Raw genomic sequence first — 26545 nt, forward strand, 5'->3', positions numbered from 1 at the left:
ACTAGATGCAGGAAGCATCCAAAAACTCACAAATTAGAATCAGCAGACACTGTGAGTCGCTCTGAACCCCCAGAGCCCTCCACGTATCCCTACATCCCAGACAGTACAGATTGCATGATAACCGGATTTGTCATTTGTTAGTGCAGACCTTATTGACAATTTATGCGGAATTTGTATGTCCATGGCTCATTCAGATACAGTCTGAAAAGAGTTGAGAAAAACGTATTGACAGAGCGTTTGATGCACAGTCCGTTAATCTTACACAAAGTAGCCATCCTCTGGAAAGTTACTTTTTCTGTTTTGAAACATCAGGTGGCCTTTTCTTACTGAGAAAATTTCTGTTATTTCTTGAAGGATCAGAAAATTCATTTTGAGGACTTTGAAGAAACTTGGTCATGGAATGAGGAGTTCAATGTGCCAAGATATAACATCCCCCATGAAGACAGAGATGGCGGATTTGGAGGAGCTGCTGTTCTAATAAAAAAAAAAAGTGGCGGAACTTAACCAGCTGTCTATGGATAATTAGTTCTACTAATATGCTGAGCTCCATGAAAAGGTGTCACGTCTTCCATCATTTGTTGGGTAAGGTCACCTACACGACAGTTATCATGGGAGATTTCAGTGACTATGGCATAGCATGGTTAAGCTTCAGAACGGGCTAGGTGGGTGCACTTGTGTTTGGTGCAGTGCACGATACTAACTTGGTGATTCTGAATGGCGGGTCCATCACTAGAATACTAAGAGCAGGCGAATTCCAGTCGGCGGTAGATGTAATTCCAGCGTTCCCTCAGTTGACATCTTCTGACATATAGGAGGCTCTGAAAGGCACTGGGTGGTTTGGCTCACTTTCTGATACATATGCGGTATGACAATGGTGGTAATTACTGTCAATGACAGTCCATATGTTTGATATATAGAGAAAGGCAACTGGGGAATATAGTAGGATACAAAAATAGGAGCTTTCTTCTCACACATCATCTCCGAAGACGATTACAAAGGATTCAGCGGCATTAACGAAAGAAAGGCAGTCCAATGCAGGGATGAGAAATGCCAAGCGGAGGTTTCATAAACTATATGAGCGCTACAACCTCACAAGAAGGCGAGAATTGAGGAACACTTCATTTCGCTTAAAGCATGTCACGCACAAGGGAAAAGAAAACTTAAACTACAGAACTTGCAACTGGGCAGTAACGAGTCAGATTATCACAGCCCAACAGCGGTAATCCAGAAGCAAATTCGACAGTCCCATAAAGTTTTCGATGTGCGACTGAACTCACTGACGACCTACCTAGTGATGGAACACATACTGACTGAGCTAACTCCGTCAATGACAAGGAGTGTGACTGACACCAACCAAGCCGAAAACGATGACCGTCAACGTATGCAAACTTTCATATTAACTGAGCTGTAAATAGCGGTCGTATCATCCAAAAGTACAGCCCACAGACTGGATAGTATCTGCTATCCCATCATTAAGTTCTTGTCCTCGCGGAGCATACAGACGTTATTACGCATTTCAACCAAAGTATGCAGAGGTTTAATTAAGATCGCTGACACAGATTTTAAAGAAAGGGAAAGACATAACACGATAGATTCACATCATTGTTACCTTGTGTGCATACAATTTTGGAATTTCAGTCAGTTTAAACAGTAAAGAGAACTTACATACAGTTTTGAAATAGATTTTCGACTTGAACAGGGGACGACACACATGTTACCGCACCTGATAATGGACATCCATGAATAAATATTTAATGGCATTCTATACGGATTTAAGTCTTGTTTACAACAAAGTCCTGTTATCTATCCTGGCTCAAAAACTCAGACACTTGCAGCTACCACAGTTTCGTTTACAGCCTTCTGTAACTGTTTCAGGAAAAGAGGGTTAGTAATGTTTTCGGATCAGGACACTGTAGGACCGAGGACGACCTGTACGGAGCTGCCACAAGGGTCAGTTTCTCTCCCTTATTGTTTAGCATTTCAACCAGTGAGCATCGATACATTCTGGCAGACAGAATTAACATACTTCATTAACCAAAGGTTCTGTGCGTGTATGTTACTGGTGATTCATTGGAGGCCGTTACAGTTAACTTTAACGAAACAATACACCACTTCGGATACTGGTTACAGAAGAACGGATTTAACATTATACTTACTAAGTCGAAAGTCAACGTTTACTCACGAAGCAAACTCAAACTGAATGCAGCTCCGGTGGTCCAAGCACACAGCCTACCTCAGAGCTAAGTGTGAAACCAATCGGGACATACTTTGTGGCAAGGTGGAAAAGACATGGGGTATGGATAAGGTAATAAGGTTACATAGGTACCGCACTCTGCTGCGACCTCACCTCGACTGCGCCTGCGTGTTGTATGGCACAGCCTGCAGGCACCTGCTGGAAACACTCGAGAGCTATTAATGCAAAGATCTAAGACCGTGCACAGTGGCTCTCGGATTTACCCTGACAAGCACGCTGTTAGCCGCAACAATGGAAACCAATGGAGACCCCCTTCTCATTACGTAGAAAACATCTCAAACAACACAAAATTTATTCTGAAACAACAACAACGCTTTGGGGTTGAGATGACAAACAAAAATTGAGACCTTACAGCGAGATGCTGCGCCAACTGTTACTGAACCCATAAAGCAACATCGGTACTTGTGGATGCATTTTCAAAGCTAAGCAAGTACCGGAATCTCCTTCGACGAACGCGGCACCTACTCCACCTTAAGCAAGAGCACAAACATAACAACCACGTACTAAAAGAAGTCAGAACTCTGGACTACATTGAGAACCCAGTAAACGATAACAGCAATTTAGAAAGCTTTCTCAACCAATGGGCACGTCTTATTTGTATGTATAGCGATGGGTCAAAACACAAGGATTTCGTCGGTTGTCTGTAGATAGACATTAAAAATAGCAACAATGAACTATTTCCCCTACCGAAAGAGGTGTCGTTTCACATGGCTGAACTTCTAGCGATTCAGTGGTCGGTAAGGTACGGCAAGATCATACCAGTTAACCATATCGTTAACACTCATGGACCCGCGATCCACAGTTCAGAGACTGACATCAGTTGGTAACGACAAAGGGAGTAGCTACCTAACGGATCTGACTTATCGAATAGCTGAAGCCGTATGAGAGCTGCACAGAATCGCTATGGAGCCATGCTGGGATTGTGGGGAAAGGGAAAGCTGACCAACTAGCTAAGGACGAAATGATGACTGGCAGAAAAATGCATTTCAGTAAACAGTCCCGGTGTTGGAGTTACAGATATGGCCAAAAGGGAATGGAACAAGGCGCGAGAGTCCGAGGATCTGCGCAGTGGAACCTGGTACAGGCAATCCATCAGCATTTATCTAGGACTGCTACTGACACCTCTATAAACTCCACATCATACTATCGCCATATCGACTGTTGGAGGATTCAGGACGTCAAAATATCAACGTTGGCTACCCACGATACAGAAGAGAATCAGACTGGCTGCTTATAGAGCTGGACCACATGTGCCAAGAACTTCCTTCTAATATGTTAACACTCTTCACTGCAATATATATAGTGTAGTGAAGAGTGTTAACATATTAGAAGGAAGTTCTTGGCGCATGTGGACCAGCTCCGTAAGCAGCCAATCTGATTCTCTTCTGTATCGTGGGTATATATATATATATATATATATATATATATATATATATGTGTGTGTGTGTGTGTGTGTGTGTGTGTGTGTGTGTGTTCTGTTTGTTAACATAAGAGGCAAATCTACAAATATATATGTTATTCACCACGTCATTGAACTTTTTTTAAATTTCTCAGCAGTTGCAGCACCATAGATTAATGCCTTCAAATGATAGCCACCATGGAAAGTTTGGACTGGTGCAGAAAATGGGTAGAAAATAAGTTTGTGAAATCCCTGTGAACAACTAGCATAAAGAAAATGCCTCTGTGGTACACAGATTATAATCTTGGTGTAATGATAGTTGCGATAAGATGGAAGTAAAGCATCAAACTCCGTTGTCAATCCTCGATAACACTTAAAGTATACCTCATTCACCAGCTCAACTATTCGTAAATGCGTGACATTTTATGACGCTTTACTTTTCACAATAACACTGTCCATAATTAACACTTTTGACTAATGTACTTGACTCGAAACTAATAACATTGTCTCGGGTTTCCAACCCTGTCAGTGGTAAATTACCACGGGCTTTCCGCCATGCTCTCGTCGACCACTGTCCAGTGCTAACTGACTGCCTCACTCTCCCAGAACTCTTCTGCCAACTTTGGCGTCACTCGTGCTCAGTCCAACTCCAAATATGCTGCTGGCCACTAAATCGCCTGCAAATTAACCAAGCAATCTGCTACTATCCCTGACTACTCACGAAAAATAAAATTTCGCTATTTTCTACTCATCTTGGTGTTCAAATCTTAATGGCCGAGGATAAACGTACATATATACTCGAAGTCTATTCGTAAATTAAAAATGTAGTCAGTAAATTAAAAACGTAACTAATCAAATTAAAAACGTCATTCGCAAATTAGAAATGCTTGTATCTTCTTGGTAGTTGGGAAGAAGACACTGCAGATCACGTTACCCCAGTCAGCTGTCTGTTTCAGTCGTCAGTATATATGTAGAATGCTACTCAAATAGATGGTGTTACTGTGTCACCCACCAGTTGGACTACGTTCCTTCTTCCACTCCCTGTAAGCACGAGGACTCTACGCAGCCGATTTTGTTCAGTGCGTTTGTGCTTCTGTGTGTGTGTGTGTGTGTGTGTGTGGGCGGGGAGTTAAGAGCGATGGTGCAGTGAGGCAGTGGTGCAGCAAATTCAAGGCTGGCCGCAAAGATGTGCATGATGAAAGTGGTTGAGGAACACATTGAGATGTGACTGATGAGATATGTTGACAGAATTGTGCGTGGGAGTCGTCGGTTCACAATTTCCGAACTTAATGAATATATGTCTCAGATTTATTTTGGCTTATTGAGAAAAAGTGTGTGCATTCATTGTTTGGACTATTTCTTAGCTACAGGGCCATGCTCTACACCCATGTCTCGTTCCCAGCCACCATTCTGTTGATAAACTCATCCCTCTCTTCATAGCACCACTGAAGGAATGTCAAGGCCGAACTCACTTTCTTTAACATTGTTAGAGAGTGCGCTGTGGGTAGCGAAGTGTGTGACCGATGTCCATAAAATTGAAAGAATGAGTTCGGCGTTGGCATTCCTTCAGTGGTGCCATGAAGAGAGGGAGGAATTTATGAATAGAACCTTGACAGGGAGTGAGACATAGGTGCAGAGCGTGAGCCGTCAAGCTGAGCAACAGTCCACACAGTGAATGCTTTACCTCAAAAATCTCAAAAAAGTAAAGGATGCTGTCAAACCGTAAAATGATGATAATGCATTTCATTTTAATATCGCAAAGGATTTTGGCAACAGCTTTCATGAGAGTGGCGCCTAAGATTACTGTGACATGACAGGTTTATTGCGAGACTGTTGTGAAACTCCAATGACCAGTCCAAAAGGAACGCCGTGACTGATTGTGGAAGGAATGATTCTCCTTGACGATAGTGTGCGACCCCATACTGCGATAGAAGGAAAAAGGCAGACTTTTTCGCTGGTACACGTTTCGACATCGTACCTGTAGTCCGGACTTTTAAACAAACGAGTTTCGTTTCTTCCCCAAGAGGAAAGCATTGCTGGCTACTTAGCACTTCACGGCCCACCATAACCTCAATGATGCCGTCAACATCTGGCTAAAGCACCAGGTGACCCGTTCTTTGATGAAGGGTCAAACAACCTGGTGTCAAGATACGAGGAATGTTGGATTTTTGGTGGTTACTTTGAGGAGCAGTAATGTTAACACTATATTACAGATTTTATATAAAAATATGTAAATCTTTATGTTCTTCTTCTTTGTAACCAATCGGAGGTTAATTTATGAATGCGTCTCCTATATTCTTTAATTGGTGTCCTTACTGTCCATCATTTCATGTACAGTGGTGGGCGAAGCTCAAGGACGAAAGTAACTTTTCCATGGTGTGTCACCGCCAACAAACTTAGCTCCATGAAACTTTGAGAAAACACAGACAGAAGTGCAACAGGGAAGTGCAGAAGGCAAATGAAAGAAATACGCAATGAGACGAACATAAATGACGCTTCCATTCAAAGAGTATACGTAATGATACTAAAGTCACCGCGATTTATCAAGGTGGCCAGAACATTACAAAAGGCGGGACACTTTCCTTAATAGGGTGTGTGAATACTCGCGGACAGCAATCCATGCGTTCCAGTACACTACCACACTGACCAAAAGCTCGGGAATTCAATAGGAATTAAGTCGGTTGAACGGACAAGCCATTCCATTCGCCGAATGTACTCTCGTTCTGAGAGCTCCAACATATGCGCAGTTCGATGCGGTCGAATATTATCATCCATAAAAATGAAGTGAGGGACGACTGCACCACTGAAAAGACGACTTGGGAGAAGTTGTAGAGCCTCACAGTAACGTTGACAAGTGAGCGAACCGTGTTCAAAGATAATGGAGGTCACTGCGCCCATCCAGCGTTATGTCTCACCGCCGACCTGTGGGTGATACCGGAACACAACGTACAAGTCGTCGGGCAAAAAGACGACCTCCAGGCATTCACTGTGGCACTTCAAAGGGTGAGGTAGCGTGCCTAGCGGTTAGTTAGCTATTTAGTTAGTTTCATGTTCAATAGATAACTTTTCACGAAAAAAGTAATGATATGGAACGAGTCATTTTACATTCCATTGCAAATTAATTTGTAAATGATTTTATGTGTTGAAAATTTATAGGTTTTTATTTTATTGTTTGCAGTTTTGTTATTTATTTATTTATTTATTTATTTTTGTATGCAGACTGAGTTAGTCATTCCTACCCACCGTCTTCCAAACATAAAAATAATAGAAATTCTTGTACAGAATAGAAAGAGTTCTCAAGTAGACACATTCCCCGTTGGTTTTTAAATTTTTCTTTGCTGCCTGTCAGACATTTCATATCCGTTGGTAAGCGATCAAACATCTTTATTGCGGCATTTTGTACCCGTTTTGGTGCTAAAGACAACCCTAATGTGCAGTAATAAATCTCATTTTTCCTTCAGATATTGTATTTATGTACATCATCGTATTATTTACAACAAATTTCATGGAGGAATAAATATACTATAAAGCAGTAGTCACAACGCCCAACACCTTAAACAGATAACTACAAGATGATCGTGGTTGAGCACCACATATTATTCCTACAGCTTGTTCTTAAGCAACGAAGCTTTCCTTCTGTAAAGATGAATTGCCCCAGAAAGTAAATATGCAAGGTATGTCAAATCACTGATTTGCCTCTTCTCAAGAGTTGCAATGATTCGAAGTACAATTGTGGCTGAACTATGTTGCTTTATCAGTTCCAAAACTTGCTTTTCCAGTTTAAATTCTCATCAATATGGACACTTAAGAATTCTGAAGTTTCCGCCCAATTTATTATTTCTTCACCGAGTCTTACGCTGATCATTGTTGTAGTAGCCCTAGATGTGCAGAACTGAGCATGTTGTGTCACTTTAAAACTGAGTGACACCATTCGCAGAAAACCAGTCAATGATTCTTTTAAGAACACGGGTTACATTTTCTGCTGTTTCTGTATGTGTTCTTAGACTAATTACAATAATAGCGTCATCTGCAAAAAGAACAAGTTGGGCCTAGGGGAACCCCATATGTGATTCCTCCCCAGTCAGAACTACGTTTCCGGATTGCGGTGGTTGATTTACTAAGTACAAATTACTGCAATGTTTCGGTTAGATATGACATTATCCTTTCGTTTGCTGTATCACCAGTCCCATAAGACATCAATTTATCCGCGATAATACTACGATTCACACAGTCAAATGACTTAGATAGGTCGCACAAAATATCAACCGGCGCTATTTTATTATTGAACACGAAAAATTTGGCGAGTGAGCACGTAAATGTCATTCTTGGTAGAGCAACTCTTCTGAAAACCAAACTGTGGTTTGCTGAGGATATTATTGTTGCTAAGGTGAGATACTGTTCCAGAATACATCATCTCAAAACTTTTGGAAAATTATGACGGCACTGAAGCAGGTTGGTACTTACTGACATCTCTCTTATCACCTTTCTTAAAAGGCATATTTGAGTCTCTCTGGAAAACTTCCTTGAGTTGGTGATGCGTTACGTATTTCAGATAAGACTGGCGTTACTATATGGGAACTAATCTTTAGTGTTCTGGTTTAAACACCATCAAAACCAGTGAGCTTTTACTTTTCAGAGACTGTGTAAGTTTATTAATTTCAGAAGGATAAGTTAGAGATACATTATTCATGGGCTTGAATATAGTGAGAGTTACTTTTTCAGCATGCTGCTGTGATTTTTCTTTCGAAATATTTGTCCTTACACCTTTTACTATATCTCAAAAATGATTTTTAAACAGAGTTGCTACCTGTGATTCACCATTTATAGCTCTTCCATCCAGTTCAGTAGTGATGTTATCTCGTTATGTGGCTGGCTATCATCTCTCTTGTTTCACTACATCCCATATAGCCATAAGTCTGTTATCATAGTTAACGATTTCTGACATTATGTGCATGTTCCTTGATATTTAATAACGTTTCTTAGTAATTTTGAGTAGTTTTTTTAATTTCCAACGATGCAGGATCTCTACTCGTTTTTTCCAACAGATACATATCCCTCTTCCTATCATGAGGTACCTTAATCCCTCCAGTGATTTACATCTAACTAGCTCCTGTATAAAACTATTCTCATATAATGCTATGAATTATCATGGGGTACATTAAATTTTATTTTAGCCTTTGGTTCAAAATAAATTTCATTGCAGGTCATCTCTTACAAACTCTTCTTAAAACTGAAAAGTTTCGTATCAGCACTCACTCCACCGGAGACTGAAAATTTCATTCTGTTCTTAAAAACATCTGCGCTGAAGTCATTAATCATTCTAACTGATCCACTGAGGAGTATCCACATTGTAAGGCACTGTTTTATTTATTCTAACTAAAAGTGCATCGTGATCAGAGAGTGTATGTTACTGCGTAAACAGTTATTATTTTTACTTTGTGCCTCAGCAAGAAAACGTTACCTGTTAGCTTCTTATTGTCTTCACCTACTTGTGGAGTAAAGTTAATTACTGAGATCAAATTACAGAATTTAAATAAGGTTTCCAGATAATTTTACCTACTAGATTCCTTTAGAAAATCTACATTGAATTCTTGCTGTAGTCCGACAAATAGCACAGTAAGGAACACAGATTCCTCATGAACACTTCACAATTCCCCAGTCAGGAGCTGTATAGAGTTACAATTAAAAGTGAACGATTTTTCGTTTTTAAATCACAAGTGCACACTTCTATGTGCCTAGCACTGCAAAATCTGCTTGTCTCATTGTTAGTTTTAACATATTAGTTCTGCATGAATAAGCTGAAAAGATGTAATCTTTTATATGTAACATATGTAAACTTGTAGTCATGTGGTGCTCGGATAGGCACAAACAAGACACTTAGCCCTCTAATACCTGTATTTTGATGAAATAAGCTAACATTACATTTCTGTGCATTCTTAAGCATTTTTGGTGCTGTTCTGTTATACTGGCTTCTTTCAGAACAGGATGCGTCAATCCTGATTCTAATCCAAAAAAAGTGCCTCTTTGATACCAGTAACCACGCAAGACTTCACTGGCCTTCCGGTATGACTTCAAAGGCTATAAGTGACTAAGAGTTTACGCCCTGACAGCAGTCACTTTAACAAGCAAGCCTCCCACTTACTTACCTTTACCATGCATCTGCCAAACTGACTTTGCTCGTTGACTGTAGCTGTTGCTATTGGCCTTTATTAGAGCTTATCACTTTTATCAGAATCTAAATAATCTTTAATGCTGAAATAATTTATTGAAATGGTGGCACTATCATTATTGTGGTCATTTGTTGATGAGTGATTAATATATCAACATGGGAGTCACCTTTTATTATGGCACAGCTTTATTGATCATAAAATAGGACAAACAACACAATTTACGTGTGATGACACATAAGTCACAATCTATTTGCAACACAAACAGATCAACAAATATTTACTACTCCACAGGAAGTAGTCACATAGTCCAGGTAGCCAGTATTTCCACCTCTTCCGTCAAAGGCATTGTCTGCGCACTGATGCGAGAAATTCTTGGGACCAACGTTCTGTCCCTGATATAGCTTCTAAGTCCCAGCCGTCCACTGCAAGACTTACTGTTAAATGACCAGAATGCCTTCATGTTCTCAACGCCAGAAAATGCTATTCGAAGTAGACACCATGAAGATCCTGCACGCATTAACAATGCACATTTTCCTATCAGAGTCGGCTCATGTTGATAACTTCCTGTCATTTCACAAAAATGATGTCTTGGGTGTAAAATCAACTTTAAAGACTAACCCTAAATATATCGAAATAGTGAGACAGTGGCTCAGCCAACCAATGTTTCCCTCTCCTATTCAGTTGTAGACCACATCTAGTATACACCCTTCTCCCAAATGTAGCAACAGCCCTTCCATGGCTACTATCTAGCAGCAACACTCTCCTACTCTCTTGTGTTACCGACCCACACTGAGTTCCTTTGCTTTGCTAGAAGTTTGCTTTACCCCACTGTGACCTACAGCTGAATGAGTGTTTTCTCCTCCTGCTTCAGGTGACAAGTCAAATTTACCCGGTACTGTAAGCTCAGTGCAGCTAAACGTGTTTGCAATAGCACCCGTTGTTTGACGTGATGTCTTTCTTGCCTGTTGCACAATGTAGGGATTATATGCTACTCTAGTTGACTGTGTTCGGCCACCTCCTCTCTTTTGTGGAGCAGTGCCGGTGGTTCAGAATCATCTCGAAGCATGTGTAGCAATGCTGTTGGCGATACCAATTTATTGGGCTACATTTCTCACATTTCGTTCTTCTTCCAGTTTCCCGATGACTCTTCCCCATGTGAAATCATCCACATGTTGTCTGTGGGTCATTTCGTTATAAAGAAGACCACCATTGTGTACCCTAAATGATTAATGATTGACACAAACTACCATCTCCAGTTTTTTCAACTGCCTCGTGTTCTGGGACCATCCCCACTTGGCGTCATGATCACCCTGACCTCATGAATGTAACGTCTAGACTCCTGTGCACGACGGGGAGACTTCTGGCAACATGCTACTGCAGGTTAGTTCACTTCCACTGGGTAGTTAATTTATTATGTTACTCTATCTATCTCCCTTCAGTTTTGCTCACCAGTGCATTAGTGTAACTAATGTACACGGCAGTGCTATAGCGCCCACTAAACCTCATCACAATAGTCAACTGAAAGTACAAGTTTATTGTTACCAGCAACAATTTAGTTCATAGAAGTGAAAATAAGATAAATTGTGAGTGGTAACAGTCGACTAGTAGTTGGAATTGATATCAGTAAAAGCCTCTTCAAAGTCTAACAACAAAGGCGACAATGAAAGTACCCACATTAGAGATAAATTCAGTATCGAAACAGGTATCAGATAAGGCGACTCCATAATCCAAAAATTATTGGCCACAGTCACAGAGGAAGTTTTCAGGATCCTTAACAGGGATAACATACTGGGAATGCCAGGAATGTGTCAATGGAACATATCTTGTTCGCCTATACACAGAAAAAGCTGAGCAATGCATGGGACAATGTAGTGGACGGTTTGAAAGCTGGATTTAAAATCTATCACAAGAAGACTAAATTATGGGAAACCCACACGTCAAAGAGATATTGATATAAACTAACAATAATGTCCTCGAATAAGTGCACGTATTTTTACACTTGGGGAAGTTGAAGTGAACTACTGGGCAGACAGGAAAAGAAGTAAAGAGAATAGTAAAAATGGTATTAGCTCTTTTTGGTAAACGAAATGGGGTTTTCAGACTATGCTCATGATGTGTTTGGAATGGAAAACTATGAAACACCGTGAGTCACCAAAGTTACTAAACATGGATTTCTTTAGAAGAACTGAGAACTACTATGCGAACATCTAAAGGAGGTAAGGAAGATAGCATTTTACCTCCTGTCGACAACGAGGTCGTTAGAGACAAAGCACAAGGCTCGGATCAGGGAAGGGTGGGAGAGGAAATCGACAGTGTCCTTTGAAAGGAGCCATCCCGACATTCGCCTTAAGACATTTCCAGAAATCAGTGGAAGCCAAATTGAAACTGGCCAGATGGGTATTTGACTACAGTCCTCCTGAATACAAGTCCGGTGCCAAATAACTACACCACGCCGCTCATTGTCAGGCTGGAAAGGTTATTTCTGAGAATCAGCAAGAGAGGCATGGAAACAACCAAATGGATCTGGGTATAGCCAGGGCCGGAAGACGCAGCTACCATCGTAGCGAAAATAAAATATTTGTTAGAAGAGTAAATGGTAGATAGAGCGAGAAAGTTATTTGATCCTTTGAAAGAGATAAGGAACTATCGAGACGATGACTTAATAGCAGGTAGATTTATGAAAGTAGAATACTTGCATATAACTCAAGACAGCAGTGCAAAAGTTTAGAGGAAGTTTGTATCCAAAAGCATATGTGAAATGGCTGACGATGTTGATGATGTAGACTGAACAATTTTCAACAGAATAGAGTAGTACACTGATAAAGATTAATGTTTGTTGTGACACGTCCTGCACTAAATAGACAAAATGTTTTGAAAGTGTAGTGAAAAGTTGTCAAGGAAGCATAACGTCCTTTTTATAGGTCATCGATCCCTGACGGGTCTCAGATCAATGCACTCGACACATTTTTCTAAAATTCTATCATTATTGTGAAAGGTAGGACTAAAACGCAAATGTGCGTTATCTTTGTAGGGGTTCTGGGTTCTCTTTTTTGAGTATGCGTCAGCAAATCCAGTCAGGTTCAGATAGGTTTTTCTTTTGTGTGTGTGAGTGTTTGTCGTTATTCTTCTGACTGGTTTGATGCGGTCCGCCTTCTCTTCCGTGCCAACAATTTCGTCTCAAAGTAGCACCTGAAGCCTACGTTCTCAGCTATTCGCTGGATGTATTTCAATCTCTGCCCTCCTCTACAGTTTTCACCCTTTAGTACTCCCTCTAGTACCATAGAAGTTTTCCCTGATGTCTTAACAAATCACCTATCATCCTGTCCCTTCTTTCACACATGCCTTTCCTCGACAATTCTGAAGAGAACCGCCTCATTCCTTACCTTATTAGTCCACCTAATTTTTCATACTACATCTCACATCTCAAATGCTTCTATTCTCTTGTATTCCAGTTTCCGGACAGTCAGTGTCCGACTGCCACACAATGCTATGCTCCAAACGACCTACTCGGAAATTTCTTCGTCGAATGATTGTTTGATACCAGTAGACATCTATTGGTCTGTAATTCCCTTTTGGCCGGTGCTAGACTGTTTTTTTGTCTTCTCGCTCCGACCTTCATGCGTTATTTTGCTGCCTAGGTAGCAGAACTCCAACTCCCTCCATTGCATTCAACAATGAATTTCCCATTGCACTCTTACTGTTGCCGCTCTTTCCTTTGATTTCAACAAACGTTGTTTTGACTTTTGTATACACTGAGTCAAAAATGGTTCAAATGGCTCTGAGCACTATGGGACTTAACTTCTGAGGTCATCAGCCCCTAGAACTTAGAACTACTTAAACCTATCTAACCTAAGGACATCAAATACATCCATGCCCGAGGCACGATTCGAACCTGCGACCGTAGCAGTCGCGCGGTTCCGGACTGAGCGCCTAGAACCGCGAGACCACCGCGGCCGGCATATACTGAGTCAGTCCATCCAGTAATCATTTCTTTTTCAAGTTCTTCACATCTTTCATGTAGCCATTTCGTTTTAGCATCCTTGCAAATTCCTTCCGCTGCGGACGTGATGAACAATTACGATATTAAGTTTCTCGCTGTTCTCGTTTCTGCTACTTCTGATTACTTTCACCTTTCTACTGTTTATTGTCAATCCATATTGTGTACTCATTTGACTGTTCGTTCCGTCAACACATCGTGACTTATTCACCTTCAGCTTTTGACACCGTTCCTCACAAGCGACTTCTAATCAAACTGCGGGCCTATGGTGTATCGTCTCAGTTGTGCGACTGGGTTCGTGATTTCCTGTCAGGAAGGTCGCAGTTCGTAGTAATAGAGGGCAAATCATCGAGTAAAACTGAAGTGATATCAGGTGTTCCCCAGGGTAGCGTCCTGGGACCTCTGCTGTTCCTGATCTACATAAATGACCTGGGTGACAATCTGAGCCGTTCTCGTAGGTTGTCCGCAAATGATGCTGTAATTTACCGGCTAGTAAGGTCATCCGAAGACCAGTATCAGTTGCAAAGCAATTTAGAAAAGATTGCTGTATGGTGTGGCATGTGGCAGTTGACGCTACATAACGAAAAGTGTGAGGTGATCCACATGAGTTCCAAAAGAAATCCGTTGGAATTCGATTACTCGATAAACAGTACAATTCTCAAGGCTATCAATTCAACTAAGTACCTGGGTGTTAAAATTACGAACAGCTTTAGTTGGAAAGACCACATAGATAATATTGTGGGGAAGGCGAGCCAAAGGTTGCGTTTCATTGGCAGGACACTTAGAAGATGCAACAAGTCCGCTAAAGAGACAGCTTACACTACACTCGTTCGTCCTCTGTTAGAATATTGCTGCGCTGTGTGGGATCCTTACCAGGTGGGATTGACGGAGGACATCGAAAGGGTGCAAAAAAGAGCAGCTCGTTTTGTATTATCACGTAATAGGGCAGACAGTGGGGCAGATATGATACGCGAGTTGATATGGAAGTCATTAAAGCAAAGACGTTTTTCGTCGCAGCGAGATCTACTTACGAAATTTCAGTCACCAACTTTCTCTTCCGAATGCGAAAATATATTGTTGAACAAACCTACATAGGTAGGAATGATCATCAAAATAAAATAAGAGAAATCAGAGCTCGAACAGAAAGGTTTAGGTGTTGGTTTTTCCCGCGCGCTGCTCGGGAGTGGAATGGTAGAGAGATAGTATGATTGTGGTTCGATGAACCCTCTGCCAAGCACTTAAATGTGAATTGCAGATGAAATGTAGATGTAGATAGATGTAGATCATCAGTGACTTTTATCATTGATTTCCTTTCACGCTCAGTTTTAATCTCACTCTTGTTCCTTTCTTTTATTTCCGTCATTGCTTCTTCGACGTATAGATTGAACAGCAGGGGCGAAAGACTACAGCCCTATTTTATTCACTTTTTAATCCGTGCACTTCGTTCTTGTACATAACGTATATAAGCAGTCTTTCCCCATATAGTGTACTCCTATTTTTCTAGGGATTCCGAACACTTTGTACCATTTTACATTGTCGAACGATTTTTTCAGTTCGACAAATTTTATGAATGTGTCACGACTTTTCTTCAGTCTTGCTTCCATTATCAGCTGCAGAGTGAGAGCTGCACCTTTACCTTTCCTTTCTGGTCGTCATCTAAGACATCCTCAATTTTCTTTTCCATTCTTCTGCACATTGTTCATGTCTGCAATATGAATTCATGTGCTGTTAAGGTGACTGTGCGATAATTCTCGCACGTGTAGGCTCTTGCAATCTTGGGCATTGTGTGGATAACGTCTTTCATAAAGTCTAACGGTATACTGCGAGTCTCATACATTCTCCACACAAACGTGAATAATTATCTTGTTGTCACTTTCTCGAAAGATTTTCTAATGATATCCATCCCTTCTTTCAAATTTCTTCTGATACTAATACTGGATCCCCTATCTCTCTTATATCGATTGCTGTTCCTTCATCCACCACGTCAGCAGGTAGGTCCTCCCCTTCATAGAAGCCCTCAGTGTACCCTTTTCTCCTATCCGTTCCCTCCTTTGCACTCAACAGAAGAATTCCCATTGCACTTTTAATGTTACCGGCCTTGCTTTTTTGTTCGTTTTGACTTTTCTGTATGCTGAGCCTGTCCATCCAGCAATCATTTCTTATTCTTGCTCTTCGCATGTTTCATGTAGCCATTTGCCTTAGCTTCCTTGCATTTCTTATTTATTCCATTTTTAAGTGACATGTTTTTCTGTATTCCTGAATTTCCCTCAACATTTTTGTACTTTATTCTTCCGTCGATCAGCTATTTTTTCTGTTACTCATGGTTTCTTCGTAGTTACCTTCCTTGTGCCTATGTTTTCTCTACAAGTTCTGTGATTGCCTTTTTAGAGATGTCCATTCCGCTTCTACTGAACTGCCTATTAAGCTATTCACTATCGCAAGTATCAGCCTATAGCCCCAAAATACTTCAAACATATCTCTTCATTCTTTAGTACTTCCGTATCCCACTTTTTTGGGCAAAGGTTTTTCCTGACTAGTCTCTTAAACTTCAGCCTTCTCTTCATGATTACCATGTTGTCATCTGATGAGCTCGACATCAGTTGATTTATTTATCAAGCTCATCAAATCACACTTGATATCAGTTTATGTCCAGATTACAACTGAGGATTTGTGCTCATGTCAGTATGAGTGGGGTAGCCGTCAAACCCACTGTCCTTGGTGGCAGAGCGTAGTCGTGAAGATCCCTGCAACCGCCACTCGCGGTGTGCCTTGTGAGTGGAAAAGCCTCGTGTGGTGGGCAGCGCATGCCGGCAGTTAATTTGTGTCAGGCGACGGCGCTGCGGTGGCACAGTCGAGCCGTGGGGAGTGGCGGACCTGTAATGTCCAAGGTGCAAACCGGCAGCCTCCACATACGGGTGGCAGTGCGTGGTGACGGCAGACGTCCAATGAGAGGGTCCCAGTTCGTTCCTCTGTCCACTGACGTGGAGGATCGATCCCCAAGCCTGCAGAGACCAGGAACGGAATGAGTACAAGTCTAATGTTGAGTGATGCATACCTTACAAATCAAGGCACCACTGTTACGTCACTGCGTTCCTCACGTCCCTCTAGAGTTCTCAAGTATGCAGAGTCTGAGAACGGTGGCGCTGCAGCCGAAACTGAGTAATGCCGTGTTTACAATTGCGAACGACTCCATTAGAGGAAAAGTGACATCGCAAAAAGTTCACTATTGTAGTCCACCCTCAGACGAAGAATGTACAAAATTTGTCTAATGCAAACAAAGTGGTTTTATTCTTGTTTATTCTACCTCGACCATGAGAAACGAATCGAATTACATCAAATGAAAACATCATTGTTACGTCCTGATACCAAAAAGCGTGCTATTTTGCGTCCTTTTGGTAAAGGTAACATGCGTTTCTTGGCTAACAGTGAGTTGCGTACGCTGTCATTTATTTCTGTAACTTTGGCCTTGACTCCTGTAAATTTATTTTAATAATTAATCACCATTTAGGGAATAAATTTCATCCTAGTGTTTTGTTTTCTTGTACTGTCCCCACAGACTCGCTAATGTGTCGAAGGCCGGTGTGTGTCAATGTACTGCGAGTTATTCTCTGACTATTAAAATAAATTTACAACAGTCTTCGAAGAATTTTCGCACGTACAGAGACATTCAAACACATCTACATACAAACATATGTGCAGTCAGTTCCACAAGAAAGTGTATGCCGTTATATGAAATCAAAGACGCTACTTATAGCTTTTTACCTTAACCCTCTCTCCGGTAAATCATCCACGATTTCAACCTCTAAATATCGCTTGATCCACTTCGAAATGAATGTGTTTGACTTTGGATGATTTCCAAGGAATACTGCCTCGTGACGCTTCAGATATTTTGCACTCATTTTAAACTCCAACCGACAAAACAAAACATTTAACTCTCACACTATCTATACTCTGTGCAAAAGCGCACTGATTACAGATTCGAGATTACTACCAGAGATGTCGCTGCGGACCTCACATTTAAATTTATGGTGTACCTTCTTGTGGTACTGACTGTATATGATATGTCAGAAGGAATCGGATGAAAATGAGCCAGGTAGAATAATTTAAGTTAACTGTTCAGTATTTAAAAAGTAATCGCCATAACTGTTAATACATTTGTGAGCCAAGACCGTCAATGCCTTCAAAGAAAATATTTACTGTTTCCTACGGAACCATGATTGTACCTCTTCGTCTGAAGAAAATTAACGGCCACCAGTGTCTTTCTACAGGCTCGAAAAATATAGAAATCGCCCGGGGAGGGATCGGAACAGTGGAGATGATATGTAAGGGTCCCAACGAAACTTCTGTAGAGTAATCGAAACAACCTTGGCAACACACAGCATCGATCTCTTCCCACGCGCTTTCCATTTTTGGGAACCCTCTACAAAGACATTCGTGGCCACCGATTTGTTTCGGACAAGCAGGTGGGCGCCTGAGTACATTCATAGCTCGGTAGCCAGTGGCAAACATTTTCTCGGATGGCCTTTACCGTCTTGTCTTACTGTGAGATAAATGTATTAATAGTTAAAGCGATTACTTTCGAAATCGCAACTGTCTCGTTTTCATTTGACTGCCCCTTATATATTATTAACATTTACATAGATACATATATTCGCAAGCATAAACAAATACAAGATGTGGCTATAAAATGGCGGATGCCACCAGAGAGTAAGTACGCTTGCACCAAATATCGATCAATAGATTTGAGCGTGAAGATTTCTCAGTCGAATGCGGCGTCTCCAGTGACTAGAAAAATCTGTGTGGCTGTGGCCTTCGTTTCTAACAGCTGTTATTTTATTTTGCCGAAAAAGTATAGGTATAATAACAAAGCAACGAACTGTCTTGAAGTTACAGATGAAATTTGGAAAAAACTGCTGCTGAGATGTCTTTTAATAGAAGAAGTGTGTGGCGAAGACTGTTTATCACGCAAAGACAGATAAAAATCTAGAAAAAAGAAGGTAATATGATTCAATATGACCATCGATTGAATATTCGATCGATTGCTGAAACTATAAGAATCGATAAAAAATGCCTAAGGCAAATTTTACATAACGAGTTTAACATGGGGAAAGTGAGTGCGAACAAAAAGAAGTTCGTGAGAATGTTTTTACGCTTTGAATACCATTGAAAATTATCCTAGGTTCTTGGAAACAGTGATGACATGTGATGAATCTTGATTTTTCACTTATGATCCACAAACTAAGCGCCACTTCATACAATAGAAGGGCCCAACTTCACCGAGTGTGAAAAAGGCTCATGAACACACACACACACACACTTACATACTGTAGATATTTATATATGTGGTACCTTAACATGTACACACATCAGTGTGTCTGTTGTTTCTTTTTATTTTTTTCTGCATCGAACAGTCTTCCCAGAAACACGTCACATTAATTTACTACCTGATGTTTTCTGCATGGTTGTAGTTGCTGCACTAAGTGGACAATGCATGTCAGTATTGACTACAGGTTTTGCGTCCGCGTGTCAACGTTTTTAAAACTGACTTGTAGCCCAGAGGAAAGTAACGTCTAGCTGCTTGCTCTTGTCACATATATTTGGAGATACTATCGAATCTAAAAATATACTACTCCTAATAGCTATAATTATTAGCCTGCACATGATATAAATGCTGAAGTAATGTAGTTCGAGACACTGTCCTCAGTCATATACCTGCACTTATACCCATGACACCCTATATTAAATCATATCCTGCATCCATCATGTTATCACCACATCACGGACAAAATGAACTAAAGAAAGAAAAAGAATCCATAGCGGAAAGAGTGAGAGATGCTTGGAAATTCTGAAGACTGAATTAGTCACTGTGTTGGCATGTAATAATCGTCATGCCCAGCGTTTTACTAACGTAGCAGCAATCGTGCAAGTCCTCAATTATACATGTGAATTCATAGAGCTGTTCCCCTTACTATGCTGGTAGAGTCCACCTGTACCTGACAAGACTCTAGTGATGAGTTCATGGTTAAAAGTGTAGTGGCAGAGACTTGCGAGTTGTGTCTCCAAGCGTATGGAGACAGTGAGTTTGCAAATAACGTAAGAGTACCATCTGACAAAATTAAGGTGAGCTTACATAGGTCACTTTTGCACCCCTTTACAGCCCCTGCATTTCCATCCACGACCGAACTGAAGATTGCTTGATGAATCAGGGTGTGTCCAATCCACCAGTCTCTTCTTTCAGAAAACCTGTGTCATAAATTTAAGTTTTCCTCCAATTCCATTTAATACCCCTCATTAGCTATCCGACCTACCCATATAATGTTCATCATTCCTCTGTAGCACCACAATTCAAAAGCTTCTATTCTGTTCCTTCCTTAACTATTCATTGTCCCTGTTTCACTCTTGCACAAGCCTGCAGTCTACACCAGTAGCTTCAGAAAATCTCCGTAACATTATAATGTGTAGTGGATTAGTTAAATTTCGCGTTTTCAGACGTGCTTTTCCATTTACTCCCAGTCTCAGTTTGATGGTATCTTTCCTTTGGCGATCGTCACTTATTTTAAAGACTGGCATGTTTCGAAAAGCTTAGATCAATATCTTTAACTGTGTATAATTTACCATTATTGCGCAACAATACACTAACAAGCCACTCACTTCAGTACTCCAAATTTTTACACGATTTAATTTTAATGTAGTTTTCTTTATGGCTATGCAGTATTTATGATACACGCTGAAGCGCCGAAGAAACTGGCATAGGCATGTGTGTAGGCCCCGTCAACAGCGGCATTGGACTGTTGATGACTAGAAACACGTTGCCTGGTCGGATGGGTCTCGTTTCTAATTGTATCGAGCGAATGGACGTGGCATGGAGACAACCTCATTATCCGTGGACTCTGACAGGTGACAGGTGCGTAAGCATCCTGTTTGATCACCCGCATCCATTCATCTCTAGTGTGCATAGCGACGGACTTGGGCAATGCCAGCGGGACAATGTGACACATCACACTTCCAGAATTGTCGCAGAGTGGCTCCAAGAGCACTCTTCTCAGTTTAAACACCCAGACATGGACACTATTGAGCATATCTGGGATTCCATGCAACGTGCTCCGTCCTACTCTTACGGATTTATGGACAGCCCTGTAGGATTCATGGTGTCAGTTCCCTCCAGAACTACTTCAGAGTTCATGTCTCGTCGTGCTGCACGATATTAGGCAGGTGAGAGCAGTTTATTTTTCATTTCAGTGTGTATTCTACCAGTTATTTCACATACTTATTACATCAGAAACTATTTTAGTATTCTTACTGCTGAAAGCACTTCCAATTGCTTAATGCTGCCGTTATCAATGTCACCTACGCTTACAAGTCCTCAACGTATCCTCAGTATTAACAGTTATATGAGTTCCATTGTATTCTTCTACGTTGTTGTTGTAGTCTTCAGTACAGAGACTGGTTTGATGCAGCATCTGTAACATTATGATTATGCTATCATGGCGGATACTGCATGGCAGGATCGTCGATGAGAAGAACATGTGAAGACATTGGCTAGAGGAGAGCACATGGTGAAGTGACGCTTGGTAATACATGAGGGGAAAACTTCGTAGCACGAGAAGGAGTGAAGAAACCCTGTACCAGAAGGGAAACATTGAATAAATACGGAAGGTGAGGATTTGGTCGTAAATGCCAGTCTGAGATTAAGAGTTTCGCCACTCTGAGATTAAGAGTTTCGCTCAGTAGAGGAAATGGTGGCGAAACGCACTAAATCAAGAAGAAAGCTGAGGCAAAATGAAGGCACGGGGACGTTTCTACAAAGGTGCAAAGGCAGAGAGGGCTTTCGAAGCAACAGTTCAGATCTGTTTCCGTTGCACATAAGAAGTTAAGCAAATTTTGTAACAATAAGAGAAACGTATTGCAGCAGTTGTACAAAGGGTTTCTAGGGTTGTAATATGTGCTGACTGGCTCACATAAACTGAATCTACGTTTCGGGTTAACGCCCGCACGATCACGGTAGACGGAGCACACGTTAGCAACGGACGTGGGCGCGTCGGAGAGCAGGGTCTACCCTTCTGTAGGACGCGATTCTCGCACTCGACTTGAGCGAGTTATGGAAGCACAAGAAACGGAAAAGATATCGGTCCATATCTACATCTAGATGCGTATTCAAGCAACGACGTTAAACTGCATGATACTTATTAATGTTTCATTTTGATCAACTCGCGTCCACGCACGGGAAGAATGACTTTTTAAATGTTTCCGTAAATGCTGAAACCGGGTGAAGTTTGTCTACACGATCACTACGTATTCTTCACTAACACTTGAAATTTGCTAATCGGGCATTGACAGCATAGCTAGGCGCCACAGGGTAGCTGGCTTTCTCAGACGGTCTCCTCTTTCACTCTTTTCTCAGTCCATCTTCTCCTACTACCTTTCGTTGACATCCTCCTCCCATAAACGAATTTCAGCCCCGAATTACAATTAAATCTTCGTCCTCCTTAACTACGTGATTAATTTATTTCATGTGATGATATGTTCTAATTTCTTCACCGTAGGCGTAGGTAGCTGGCATTTAACCTTGCAGTGCTGTAGTTGGTATTGGCTTTATATTTATCTTCGCTGTTCGGATACTTCTTTCTTATTCATACTCAGATCTCCTCCTCATTACCCCTATTTGATTTTGTGTTCATAACCATATCCTGACGTGAGCAAAACTCTCGTTCTTCCGAACACTGCGCTTTACTACTTCACTCTACATCTAACTTCAACCCACCCGCCTCAGTTTCTAAGTTCTCTAAACTAACTACGCAGTTGATGTATCTAACATTACGCTCTACGACTTGTTTTGTTTCTCCTCATGACAAAAAGCTCGTGAGTGGTCAGGAGATCGGAACCGGGAACTATTATACTACTGGAATATTCTGTACAAAAGAGTGACTCCATCATTACGCAGCACAGTTGATTTGCAAGTCTTCGGGAAATTAGCCGACATAAATGAAGGAACGTTTTAGCTTGTTTGTGCAGCCGCCTACTCCATTCTATCTTGCGCAGCCTTTCTGATCTCCACGTTACTGCTACAACCTCTCATTCTCTTGTTAACCTAATTACTATGAACTCTCATCACAACTATACCCCCAACTGCAACCCTGACTTCCCTACTTCAATCAATTGACTGTTCGTTGATGCCAATTCTTTTTTTAGTGAAATTGTGCCACAAATTACTACTCTCCCCATTCAGTACCTCAGTGTTATTTACCCAATCTATCAATCCAAGTTTTTACCCTTCTTCTGCACCACCAGCTTTCAAAAGCTAAAAATTTCTTCTTACGTGTACTGTTCATTCTCAAGGTTTCACTTCCACATAAGGCTACAAATCAAACCAATAATTTTAGAAAAAAATATTCTAAGAGTTGATGAAATGATAATTAAATAGACACCCTAGCTGCAAGCAGGCGTTGATACACTTCATTGGGGACATGTTGAAAATGTGTGCCCCGACCGGGACTCGAACCCGGGATCTCCTGCTTACATGGCAAACGCTCTATCCATCTGAGCCACCGCGGGCACAGAAGATAGTGCGTCTGCAGGGACTTATCCCTTGCACGCTCCCCGTGAGATCCACATTCCCAACATGTCCACAACACTACATTCGTAGTGCGCCTAATAGATGTTTGCCCATCATACTCATTACTCGTGGCAGATTAATCTACCAAGGCTCAGATGGATAGAGCGTCTGCCATGTAAGCAGGAGATCCCGGGTTCGAGTCCCGGTCGGGGCACACATTTTCAACATGTCCCCAATGAAGTGTATCAACGCCTGCTTGCAGCTAGGGTGTCTATTTAATTATCATTTCATTTCTAGCAAAAGCTGCATGGTCATCCTCGGTAACTGTTCTTTCGGGAACAGATACTACCGTCATATATAGTCTAAGAGTTAAATTAATATTGGCTATTGGAATATTTATCGTTTACGGAAACACTTCTCTTGCCGGTCTGCGTACCATGTCATGTCTACTTCGACCGTCGACAATTATCTTTATGCCCAAATATCAAAACTAATGTACTGTCGTTAGTGTTTCATCCCTGAATGTAATGGTATGCGATAACGCCTGATTAATTCGACTACTGTGCACTACCCATGTTTTAACTTTTACTGAAATTCGTCTTGTAAACTATTTTCAGGATGCTATTCAGCTCAAATGTTATCATTTGTACGAAAAAGCTTGCCAATAAAGGACAAGCCCACTCATTACAGAAAGCTGGAAGACCAGACACTTTTCCTCCATAAACAAATGTGCACGTCTGTAAGTCAACCGAGTGTACACAGCTGGTATGCTGGCTTTTCTTTCCAGTACGAGCTATTTGTTAGTGAGCACTAATTCAGTGTGAGTGATTAAGGCAGCAGCTTACCGTGTGGGTTGGGAGGCGGCGGAGGGGGCAGTGGTGGACCACCGCGGCCGCTGCCGTCGATGTCATCGTCTTCCCGGTCCTGCAACATACAGCACTCTCTTTAGTGTCCTGCGTTTCGTCTACTTCGCAATTTTTTGATGTAACCTGTGATGACGAAACAAGTAGCCTGTAACAACTTTACAATTTTTATCAGTACATGTCGTAAATGTAATTTTTTTTTACTTTCTTGTTAGTGCTAAGTGACAAATAGAATAAAAATCTCTGTTTCTGTGAGTTCATGGTTGTCATAAGCTTCACCTGACGATGAGGGTCTTTCGTGTAACAAATTAAACTGATTACAGCGCACAACAAGTCCGTCTATAGACAACCATTAACCATTTTAAGCTAACTGATATATCGTGTGCACTGATATTCAGAATCTATAACATCTAATTTCTACTAAGTAACAAGAAAAAATCATTAAGAACACGCATTTCCAGTTTCATCTGCACAGTGCATGTTTCAATGCCACTAAGGTTACAATGATGCATACATCAATTTATTATTCATACTTTATGTCATACCATACAGGCCGGTGTGGCTGCGACGTTCTAGGCGCTTCAGTCTGGAACCGCGTGACCGCTACGGTCGCAGGTTCGAATCCTACCTCGGGCATGGATGTGTGTGATGTCCTTAGGTTACTTAGGTTTAAATAGTTCTAAGTTCTAGGGGACTGATGACCACAGATGTTAAGTCCCATAGTGCTCAGAGTCATTTGAAGCAAACAGGTGATATTAATCTATATCAACTCGCAAATAAGTTTAACTTGCTCTGTTGCTCACTGCTTTATATTTTTGTTTTTCTCCAACAACATGTTGATATTACTGTCATCTCTCAACTTGTTGATCCTTTGGTGCCTTCTTTGCGGAAGTACGATTTTCATTTCATGGAAGAATCTGACTGACTAGAATGTTAATATCACACAAACAAAAGTCTTTTATCAGCCTACAAGTCTTAACAGCAATTCGAACCGCTATCTGACGTAAAGTAAGCAATGTATACTTGATATCTAGCGCTTCTGCATTTCATCCGTGTTTGTGAAAAAAGGTGACATTATCTCCGATCAGATTGAACAAGTACAAGTGTTAGTGGTGGCACATTCTTTGGAAATATTCCTGACTGCGCCGGGAAAAATGGGCACCACGCTACAGCAACGCAAAAATCGGCATTCGTTGAAAGTTTTTGACGTTTGTGATGTATAGTTTCTCTCTCTCTCTCTCTCTCTCTCTCTCTCTCTCTCTCCCTCCCTCTCTCTCTCTCTCTTTGTGTGTGTGTGTGTGTGTGTGTGTGTGTGTGTGCGTGCGTGCGTGTGTGTGTGTGTGTGTGTGTGTGTGTGTGTGTGTGTGTGGGTCCAAGACAGAGAGGGAAAGAGAGGGAGAGAGGTGGGCCAGATATGCTTATGGGAGAGACGCTTCTGGCATTCCAGTTTTCCGTACATTTAGTACGCTTGTTGATAGGCAGGCAGACCTAATGGTGTGGAGATGGGGAGCGGAGAATTTAAATTTAGAGGGTAGCCATAAGAAGTTTTGGAACAGGACTCGTTTATATTGTTCTTCTCTTGTGGCAAAGAGGGTTTTATTGCACATTGATGTGTATTCCTGTAGTACTTTCTTTCCTTGAGTTACTGGTTCTTTTGGATGTGATGGTTTTTTTCTATTGTCAATTTTTGGTATAGGATGTTACTAGTATTTAGAATCTTTAAAACAATTTCTATATTCGCTGAGTGGCGATTCTGTGCTATTAGGTGATTTGCAATTCTTGTGTGTGAGCTATTACTTTTCAGTGCTGTGAGATGTTCTGTGTACCTGATTCTAAAATTCCTACATGTTATTCCCACAGATGCAGACTGGCAGCAGTTCCAAATTTGCTGATATACACCGGACTGGCCATTTTTGTCAATTTTGGTGGCACTTCTTCCAGGTCTGTTCTGTACTGTGTTGTTGGTTCTGTATGCTGTACTGAGTCCTTGTCTTGCCAGTACAACTCACACCCTTTGTGTGACTTCGTTGTTGTAAGTCATTATCTGCCATTTGTTGCTTACTGTGTGCAGATTCGTTGTGAGCTGTGTCTGAGTGTGTTTCTTGACTATGTGTTGCCTGTTTTTGTTTTTGTTTTTTTGTTTATTTTATCTATTGTCTTTGCATCATAATCACTCTCCTGTGCAATTTGTTTTATTATGTTTAGTTCTTCTGTATAGTCATGTTTGTTCATAAGAGTTTTGTACAATCTATGTAGTAAATATCTGAAACTGGGTTTTTTTGTGAGTCGTGGAGTGATTGGATTGATTA

The 26545-nt window shown here is 41.2% G+C and overlaps 1 protein-coding gene and 1 non-coding gene across 2 annotated transcripts in view; both read right to left on the bottom strand.

Annotated features, from left to right (window-relative positions):
* Window positions 1-24306, bottom strand: part of LOC126474854 (collagen alpha-1(XVIII) chain-like) — a 513154-nt gene extending 488848 nt beyond the window's left edge. Inside the window, exon 1 of the mRNA XM_050102334.1 lies at window positions 24219-24306. Coding sequence (XP_049958291.1) covers window positions 24219-24306 — 88 coding nt within the window. The remainder of the gene's footprint in view (window positions 1-24218) is intronic.
* Trnat-ugu (transfer RNA threonine (anticodon UGU)) lies at window positions 23299-23373 on the bottom strand. The gene has a single exon. It is a non-coding gene; the product is annotated as a tRNA-Thr (tRNA).
* Window positions 24307-26545: the final 2239 nt, after the last annotated feature.

The sequence above is a fragment of the Schistocerca serialis genome, chromosome 4 (assembly GCF_023864345.2).
Source record: "Schistocerca serialis cubense isolate TAMUIC-IGC-003099 chromosome 4, iqSchSeri2.2, whole genome shotgun sequence".
NCBI lineage: Eukaryota > Metazoa > Arthropoda > Insecta > Orthoptera > Acrididae > Schistocerca > Schistocerca serialis.